General features: G+C 31.2%; 1 protein-coding gene across 2 annotated transcripts; it reads right to left on the bottom strand.

Annotated features, from left to right (window-relative positions):
- Window positions 1-860: 860 nt before the first annotated feature.
- Window positions 861-10,318, bottom strand: LOC135122121 (hemocyte protein-glutamine gamma-glutamyltransferase-like). 2 transcript variants are annotated; one of them, XM_064046350.1, is made up of 8 exons: window positions 10,211-10,318; window positions 7,512-7,802; window positions 6,986-7,216; window positions 6,670-6,935; window positions 2,419-2,681; window positions 2,020-2,358; window positions 1,371-1,967; window positions 861-1,318 (listed from the first exon to the last, which is right to left on the bottom strand). In XM_064046350.1, exons 2-8 carry the CDS (start codon window positions 7,711-7,713, stop codon window positions 1,090-1,092), a joined length of 2,127 nt encoding a protein of 708 aa, XP_063902420.1. In that variant the 5' UTR covers window positions 7,714-7,802; window positions 10,211-10,318; the 3' UTR covers window positions 861-1,089. The 2 variants fall into 2 exon arrangements, with proteins under 2 accessions (XP_063902420.1, XP_063902425.1); XM_064046355.1 differs by having other exon boundaries at window positions 7,512-7,799; window positions 10,211-10,315.
- Between the last annotated feature and the right edge of the window lie 271 nt (window positions 10,319-10,589).

Below are 10,589 nucleotides of genomic sequence, written 5' to 3'. Positions count from 1 at the left end.
AATATCGTGCGAATACGAATTTCGACGCACAAGGCGCAAGCCAAGTGCCGAAATCTCACGAGCAAATAATAGACACTTTCCAACGAGTTTTGTACACTATTTTTCCACGATTAACTACAAGCAATAAGACGATGATTTGATGTCTTTGATTTGGTGCCACAGTTCATGAATTGATCATGCGTTAGTACACTGCAACCATGAACCCCCTGCCAATGTCCATGTTATTTCGAATTTTCTAACAATGGACCAAAAAACTGTGCGACGTCTGATTTGTGGCAACTTTTGAAAGTTTTAAAATCTTATTATTATTTTGATGAACGTTTAATGTTACTATCAAATTTCGCTGTTAGTGAGCGTGACCCTCGCAAAAACCTTAGATAAGTTCATTACAAAGTAGGTCAGATGTTATTCTGTTATCATTTGTAAATAGTCAAATTTAAGTGGTGAAGCTGCAATTTCTGATTTTATAAACTGGTCGCTTAGGTTCTTTAACTGCTGACTAGCATGTAAGCACATTATTTTTATATACTAATAAAATTTTACAACTTAAAAGTGTTTTAGGCCAAATATTAATATTATATTGTTTTCCAAATTCTCGGTAAATGTTCATTTTAAACATTCGTGTGATGTAGCCGCATCTAATTTTTCTTTACGGAACAAAGTCCAGATAGGTAAATATTGCCAATATGTAATTATGACGTCACAACTAATTCCAGGAAAAATATGGTTTTAAATTTTTTTATATTTGGAGAATATAAAAGAAAAAAATTTATTCTTTAAGCCTTTATTAAAGTACGATAAATTGCTCATAATTCAAATTGTGTAATGTATTATTTTTATTTCACTATTTATGTTGATACAAGCATTACCCATGTTCTATGCATTAAAATATGACAATAAAAAAATAAATTTAAAAAACTTAAATATTATGAAATATTTAGTAACGCAGTCAACTCAAGTGTCTGCGATATAAATGTCTGTTTTCATGGTTCCAAAATTATATACTCCTAGTTTTTTATTTTATCCTCATTCTAATTTGCTTCTTAACTCATTACTTAATTACATTAAAATACTTGGTAAAGTATTATATCACTGCACTATGATTTTTCTTGAACCAGAAATTCCTTGTATTTGTTTAGAAGTAAAGTTAGCAACAATTAGCCTTTCTCCAGTTCTCTTCGCCTGGAAGGTTTCAGTTAAGTTGACGACTTCTTTAGGTTGAATGTCACCATATTTGATAGATTTAGGCCTTTGTAAACCAGGGCCTTCCAGTGTGTAACTACATTCAGTTAAAGGAACTGTCAAAGGATTCTGGAAACTACGAGATCGATAGCATGCAAATAAAATTCTAACTAAGTTTAGGACCCTACCTAAAGTTTACAACACAATCTTCTCCTTTTATACATGTATCAGCAGCTTGAATAACTATTTCAGGTTTAATTAATGTAAAATCATCTTCTTCGCTCCAAGTTTGTTTAGTTTCTTCTACAGTGGTGATAGCATAAATTTTAATTAAACCATGATCCACTAATTTATTTAAGTATTCCTCGGCGGTAACGCTCATTCGTATAACCTCTTTCTGACCAGGATTTACAGAAAATGTTCCCTGAGATTTTTTTATAGTCTCTGCAGAAACTCCAGTATAGTAAATCGAAGTTGCTGACATCACTGTGGTGATTTTGCGTGGTGCATCCGCTTTATTTTCAATATTAACAACTAATTCAAAACTTTCACCAAATGGAACAGCATCGATGTCGACCAAATCAAAGAACACATCTTCTTTTATGTTATCTGGGAAATCATATAAGTGCTGAGCCTTAGGTACACCTTTAACAGCATTATAAACTGATAAACGCTCAGCTTCAGAGCCTTCTGGATTCTTATAAAATGAAGTGACATTCCACATATCGGAATTTCCCTTTTCGTCAGTTACATCAATACGTTTGGTCAGAATTTTTCGTCCCACACTACAAGAGACGCGTATTAACAATATGTTACGAATACTGGTGGTATATTTACTGATATTTGTTTACAGAAAGTCGGGAGAAACCCCAGTCTGAATTTTCATCTTCTTTGAAATGCACAACATCAGCATTTACTTCAGAAAACACAAAAGGAGTATCGTATAAATACCCAACTACTCCTTTACGAACTGCTTCTACTGATGCAGGACCACACCTAAAGATTTTATCACTTTGTTCTTGAGGAGTAGCATCTATTATTTGCCATCCACCGTAACCATGTGGCAAATCGGGTCGTGTCATCCAAACATCATTCCATACATGAAAATTCCAGCACGTATCACTACAGTCACCTTCAGGACCATCATCAATCTTGTTCCCAAATAAATCAAAAAATCTAAAAGTAGGGACACCTGTAATATACGAATACTTGGCTACACAATATATTTTAACTTACTTATCAACAGTTAAAGAACAGTTAGTATCATGGGCAGAAACGTAATTAGTAACTGATCGACAAGGAATTCCTAGTGCTCGACATACAGTAACTGTAGCTGCAGAGAAAACCCAGCACTGACCATACTTTACTGGAGATCCGTTAGTTCTTAGGTACTGATCCAATATCGCTATTGATCCCGTCCAAGCATGAGGTGAAATACCATCACTGTAGTCGCCATCCCATTTACCTTCAAGTAGTCCTCCGTCGTCCACCGAATTAATCTAAAATACTGCATAAGTAAACACATTTCCAAAATTTAAGGTGCACACTTTTTTGTAAAAGAAATGAATATCAAAAATATACTAATTCACAAATTATATCGAAAAGACATCTTGTGTCAATAATATTTAACTAGTACAAGACTGCTTTAAAATAAATTTTTCAATAAACTTTTGAAAAACATTTACACAGATTGCCAGACAAGTCATATTGAATCTGCTATATTAATGAGGTCAAATAAAACGAAAATTGGAGTCTACAGCTTTCCAAAACTATGAACGTAGAATATTCAACCATAAAAAAGAATTTCTGCGTTATAACAACAAAAATTCCTTATAAGTTCCCAAATGAGCCTTCATATTGTTGTCTCACTACCTGTTATAAACAAAATCGGATACCGTCATTGGGGCCTACTTCGGACATGCTGGGTAATTTCGAACAAGAAGTAGAGAATTGTAAAAAAATTAACCCCTCCTAAGTGTTAAAGCTGTTTTCTTAGTTGCGGGTATTATGTGTTGCCTACATAACTAAAGTTTATTATAGTGTGAAAAAAAGCGCGGTATAGATAAGTTTTTTCAAATTATTGACGTTATATTAAAACAATAAAAAATTGAGTTTAACCGATATCGAAAAAGTAATTGCTGTATTATGTTTTGCATGAATAAAACTAACAATCATCATCTACCATTAGTTTAAAGCTTGTTCTATACATAACGTCATTCTTGTTGAAAACAACCAAGAAAGTTTGAATATACAGGGTGTTTATTCAAAAGTCTGTCTTTGTAGGTGTAACTTCGGACAATGGTGCGGAGCTACAGAAAACAGTTGGGAAGTCACAATTACTGCAATTATTCTGCAGAAACACAAAAAAATGGTCTAAAGTTATTTAGGCAATACTTCTCTCGTCTCTAAAGTACAATTGAACAAATACAGCTTCTTCGAAAAATAAGAAACTTTAATTTTGGGAATTCTGAAAATATATACTAAATTTTACAACTTAAATCAAAGAACCGAACCCGCAAATTTCTAAAATTATCAATTACATCGGTAGGACCATCTGCTTGAGACAAAGAGAGGACCATATTTGTAACCAACGAAACCTCATCGCAGCAGCTATACTCAGTAATTTCTATAACAAATTTAGTTGGAAAAAATCAGACCATTTTGTTATTAATAAAACCCGTAATCCAGCAATTAAGCAAATTATTTAGTAGTTTTGTCTGTTGCTGGAGTCGAATATTTAATTGTATTTAATTGTTGACTAAATACCACTACTCTGCGACAGAATCCGTCCTTTCATGCAACTTCTGCAGGCACGTGACGCCATTTATAGGTTTACAAGAATCCTAATGTGAAAGATGGGCTCGGCATTGTCAACCAAATAATCCTAATTATGCCATAAATTTTTACTAGTATACAGTTTCGGTCATAAGTTCTTTGACATCAAATATCTGTCAATACCAAAAGTTGTAAAAACATTACATGTTTACTCATGTTGGTAAGGATAAATGCACCATATTTGAAAAACTTGAAACAAATGAAATTAGAATTACTTAATACTACACGTATGTGGAAGTGACGGACGTGTCTTGAGGATTCAGTTTTAAATTCAAATCGCGACAAAATAAAAATAAACTAATACTTAATCACCTCTGCCAAGTGAGTAGTAGAACGACACGTAGAAATTAACTTACGCTTACGCAATAACGTAACATGAAATTATTCAAGCACAACTGAAACGTTCAGCGTTGAGCTCAAGATTTTTCAATGTATTTTGACGGTAAACAACAGTGCTGGTGGTTTTCTGATTTTAACACAATCTTTAAATGAAATTTCTCATGAAAAATTTTAAAGAACTGTTCCAAGGCCAAATATTTTTAGATTTCAAATACTTCAACTGAAAGTCAGTTGGGTTCAAGAAAAAATTTACATTGATGAATTTTTAAATTTTCACATATATAGAATTCGCCAAATTTCGAGACATTCAAGTTTACATATGAGCAGCATTCAATATTGCCTTACAGTCTCTAGCACAGTGTGCTAATTACAGCAGTAGCAATGTTTCTTATTGACGTTTCATTTACAGCACTGTTTACAGTAGAAATGTCACTAGGCAGTGTAGGCAGAACTATTTGAAACACAAATACAAATTTACTGGAGGGACATCATAATACTGTTACTGAAGGAAAATCAAGTCATTTACTGATTCTTCATTTAAACAAAAATGTTTGTGTTTTCTCTAAATGTGTGTAATCTATTCACAGTCCACAGTTAAAATACGTTTTCTTTTTTTGACATCCTGTAGAGTTTTCGACTAATCCACGATATCGACATAAAAAATTATAAAGAATACTATAAATTTTGTGATTTTTTAGTCACAGTTAACGCCATATAAAAGAAACGAAACAAAAGTGAAATAGCTTATTTAGATAAAAGTAAAGTACGATTTAAAAAAAAAACATTGCCACAGAAAGTAAAAAAAAACGCACATTTTGATGTTATGTCAGGGTTTAGGGCAGTTAACAGCGAGAAAAAATGGTACAAGTTGTCAAGTTTGTTTAAAGCGAACTTCCCTGGTCCTGAAGTACAGTGTGCAACATATCCAGCTTCTTCGAAAAATTCTAAAATTTGATTTTGCAGCTTTTTAATATGAGATAAAATAAAAATATGTGTTTAGTGTTAATATAAATGTAAAGCATACGTCAAGACATTGTTGGTGGCGTAACAAAAATTTCGGTTTGCGGTTTACATATACATAAAATATCGTGTAAGAATACCTAACATACTCGTACATATAAAATTTGGCAACAATTGGTTTGAGAGATTAATTATCTGTCTAGGGGCAATGAAACATAGAGAAAACATGAAAGTATCCATTCTCCCGATAGACCTATTATACTTCCTTAGCTTATGCTTGGCAAGTAAAAAAAAAATGATAAAAATGTTGGTACCTACACAAAAGTTTTAAACGAACATGAACTTCTCACAAATGATCACATTTATTATAAAATGTTCTTAATTTTGTCAAGAGGTTCAAAGAAAAGTTAAAGGAACTGTTTGGATCAAAAAGTTTCAGTTTTTACTGTAGCACAGGAGAATAGCTACATCTCCGTTGTAAGGAAATTTAAGTGTTTGATATTCAACTTCCTTAGGAAGGATGAAAGACAAAAGACATGCACTTTGCTTATTCACTGAGGTAAATTTCGTATTAATTCTAAGACTGAATTGAATTATCAGTATCATATAGTGGTTTCGGTTTAGACTGCACTTCATTTTATCCAGGACCTCATAAAAGCAACGCAAAAAATATCCGATAAACAAAAAACGCAGCATTTCCATTTATTTAAAAGGCATCGAAAGCACAAATCGAACAAGCTGCTGTTATTATATTTTCTATATGAAAGTGACGTTAAGGTCATTGATGATAGTGAGACTCGTTTCTGTGGTTATGTGTGTAAATAATATAATGAAAGAATTGAACTAATCCGTAAATATTTCTTTAAAAAACACGTTTATGGTAACATATTACAAACATTCCACATAAGAAAATTACCAATAAAAGAGCATTTTCATTTTCTGCTCTTTTTCATAAAACGGTATTAATTTCAAATTGATTAATAATGCTTTTATCTAATCATTCACGTCTTGTTATCATGTAGCAGTATATAATTTATAATTTTTTTCATAATTAAGCGCAAAAAAGCGCGAAATACAAAGCGAAAAATATTTTTTTCTTCTAAAACTAAACTACAAAGATTTTTAAACACATTACACAGAAAATTAAAAAAAAAACATATCTAGATGTGCCTTATGTATTGTTTAATTTAAAAACGAGAAAAAAGTTTAGGACGCAGTTCAATTATTTTCCGCGTCTGTTGAATCAAAAATTATAAATCATACATTGATCAATCAACAATATTCCAAATACAGCAACATTTGTTAAAAAAAAGTGCGTGAAAACTCCTACAGGTGGTATAAAGTTATACATACCACAGCGGAAATAGCCCTGGCTACTAAAACCGGTGATCCTCGATCGGCAGGAGCTAGTCCGGATTTATCCAGTAAAAGAATCGCTGCAGGTAAAGCTATATCATCAAACTGACCAAATATCCATTGCCTTCCAATGGGTTTTTTGAAAGTGCCACACCAAATTTTTCCGTTTTCGTTTAAAATGTATTCTTTTTTCTCGTCTTCACTATCCATATACACACCATCGTCTTTACACCATGGATTAAATAAAATATAGATGTCATCTTCTGCCTACGTGATTGAGTTAGTTTAGTGGAAAAGATACATCATTACAAACTTGCTTTGTAGTCATAACGTGCATCACGACGACCACAAATATTAGTTTGGATGGAACATTTCCAAATTCCTACTTGAGCGCTGCAAGGTATATGAACTTGCAAAACTATTGTACTTCCTTCTATCCTGTTAACACAAAGTGACCATCTGTTTGTATCTTTTGGCAGCACTTTTTGTCGAGCTAATAAGGGCAAAATTATTCTTGTTCCTTTTATCGCACTGGGTTTGGGTCCTACAATTTAAACGAAATGTTTTTCTACATATAAAACTTTCCACATTTGAATAAAGCGATTATGGTATTCTGTAACTTCAATTTATTCTAATTTCAGTTATTTTGTTGGTTAATGTTTAATTCAATACACACAAACAAAAACACTTTAAAAAATTAAATTATTCTAAACACATTACGACCTTCATCCGTTGCTGAAAATCGCATCTAATTAAATATGTTTAGGATAATCATAACATAAACAACATAAATCTTGAGCGAAGACTTTTGACTACAGCAATTATCATGCGGAACTTACCAAAGCCGAACCTAACTCGTACTGCATCATTTAGTTCATCAAAATCTCTGTTGAACCTTATCGCAAAGAAAAAATTGCATCCTCTTCGGAAAATAGGTGTTGGAAATTCCGGACTGTTCACTAAATCATATTCTTCGGTATGGCTTTCAGTTGAATTATTCTTAGGATAAAATTCTGTCAACTGCACTTCTATAGGCTCCATACTTCTTGAGGATCAGCGTGTGACTGAACTTCGTGATATGTTTTGGCCAAAGATATTTTTATTTAGCCGATGCCTTGGCAGATATCCTGCTGATGTTGTCATTTGTTATTAGAGTATAAAATTTCTGTGTTTTATAAGACATGTATAATTATCAAATGTATTGTAAACGAAATATTTATAGATGTTTTTGTTGTGCCAAATTAATTTAGGTTTATGCAGAACTAATTAAGAGAAAAACTTGTTTTACGACAGTCTTGATAATAAATTTTTCTATTTATAACAGCATTGGTCAAAACATTAAAAAAAACCTGGAATATACGTCGAATATAAAGCGTTGTGCTACTGGGACTAGATCCACCAGATCTCGGGTAAATATTATCAATAATAGTAATAATCAAGGGATTAAATAAAAAAAATATAAAAAGGATTTACTATAAAATACAAAAGCTGTAGCAATTACAGAAAGAAATCCTATTATAATGTTGCAATATTTTAACAACAATTCATTGTTTTTTCATCTTTTTTATGATGATGTGGTTAAGGCTTAATTGAAGCACGCTGCCAGTATTTATTTTTAATAAATTAGATGTACCTATAATTGAATTAGATTTTTTTCATTTCAGCGCTCTAAGAAGATCCTTTGTTGATTTTTGTTATATTAGCATTAATCATTAACATAAATAAATAAATTTTATTTTGTACTAGTTGTTAACAGTAGGTCGTTTAACCTTAATTTTGGTAGATAAACAAGTCTTTTATATACCTACCGGTATATAAAGAAGTCTTTTATCTACTGTTTATTACGTTGTTTGTTACAAAATGAAACCAAATAAACAAAGTGAAACTAAGACACCACATATATTTGATCTATGGCCAACGCGTTTGCGTTCCAGGAAGACGTATTGAAAATAATTCGTACGGTCACATTAGAATAGTTTTGAAGATTTCGTTAAAATCTGGTACAAAATAAAACAAAACATTATATTTGACAATAAAGAATCTTTGTACACTTGTGAAAAATAGTCCACTCGTAACTTTTCACTCGCACTCGTAGATAAAGATTCTCTTTATCGTCTTGTATAGTAAATAACTATTTACCCATGCCTACAGTTTGTAGACAATATAGATTCCTCATAACAAGAATATTTTTTGACTTTATTCGAATTTTTTTTTTGCGTTCAGCAGGAAACAACCTTAGCAATGTTGAACTGATTTATGGCATTTACTAAGTTCTTCTCAAAGGGAAACGCAAAATACGATTGTAAAATGATGAGAATTTGTATTTTACAAAATTTGCTCTATTATTTAATATGTTTGTGTCTAAATTTGGACCCAATTTTTAAACAAATGTTAAAAACTTTATAGATGTTATTAAAAAGCAAACACACATTTTCTTGCTTGGTTTGTCAAACTGAATATAATTTATAATATACTTTCATTCATGCAAAATTTGTCTGTCAAATAAACTCAGATTCAGTATTTAATTCTGATTTTGGAAGTTACACACACATTATAAGTATAGGCAAAATATTGAAAAATGGTTTTGCTTCTTTTCGTCTGACAGTCGCAAGAGCAGCTCTTGCGGAATTATCACTGGATTTTGAAAATAGAATATCTTTGACATGAAAAATATTTGAAATTTATGGTATGCACTAGTCACGATTTGAGCACAGATTGCATTATTTTGAGAGCTCAGCTAATAACCGACTTTAAAGTGGTTATATATGTATACTTATAATGGTTAGAAAGTTTAAAACCATCATATTAATTTAAATATTAAAGCCAATGGTTTTTAACCTACTTTGTGCAGCCTTGTAATTACACATTTTAAAAAACCACATAAATAAACAGTATCGGTCACTAGTAGCAAAGACCACTTTTTACGCTGTTATAGAGAAATAATTCATCAATGAATGTTTGTGGAAATAAAATACGTGAACAGAAACCACATATGAGAAGGTTAACCGCAATTTGGTTCATGTAAGATAAATCATACTGTTTTGTCATTTTTATTTACGTATAGTTTTCTTAAAACAATAATTAAAAAATTCCACGGACAAGTTCACAAAATTATAATATTACCTAAGAAATTAATGGATGACATTTACCAAGATACTTATTTAGTTTATTTTTATCTCCATACTATTTTTACAGTTTCGTTATTACTTATTGCTAATTTTCTATAAAACATCACGTATACCCATAATTATAATGGAGAAAAAGTAGTTTATCTCAACCGATAAACAATAATATTAATTATTACATTTCGTTGTAAATTACTTTTTGCAAATGGAATTGTTTTATCAGCTATTTTTTAATTTTGTAAAACATTCTTTCTTCTGTCGTAGCAAATAAATTTTTAAACTAGATAGTTTCGAAAACGTAGTCGGCTTTATTTAAGAAAGATTAATTATTTTTATAAACTAAACTTTTCATTTTCATATAATAAGCATCAACACTTCCTTGATGAAAAAATTGTGATTATAATTGTGCTTACCTGTTACTTCTAACGTAGTTAGTATTAAACTGTTATAGGTATCAAATACAAAAAGTACCGATGTATTTATTAGTCATCGTTCATCACATGAGAAAATACTAACTTTGTCTTGAAGCAGACATGGATTTATATACTATACGCTCGTAGCAAATGAGTAAATTCCCCCCCGGCAAATCAACCCAATGACAATTTACAAAGTAGCTATCCACATAAAATCTCAACTACTGTTTTACTCTTTGAATAAATTTAAAATTCATGAATTAAAATAGCAAATTCGTCTTAAACTCCAAATGTTGTAGAAGGTCTTAAATCTTTAAACCATAAATCTTGTTGTCATGTACCCACAGTTGAGATCATTGTTGCAAATCTGCATCAAATT

The sequence above is a fragment of the Zophobas morio genome, unplaced genomic scaffold (genome assembly GCF_036711695.1).
Source record: "Zophobas morio isolate AGI-343-1 ecotype UQ-CSIRO unplaced genomic scaffold, CSIRO_AGI_Zmor_V1 ptg000005l, whole genome shotgun sequence".
Classification (NCBI taxonomy): Eukaryota; Metazoa; Arthropoda; class Insecta; order Coleoptera; family Tenebrionidae; genus Zophobas; species Zophobas morio.
Note: the sequence above shows the minus strand (reverse complement) of the source record. Positions and strands in the feature narration are given on the sequence as shown.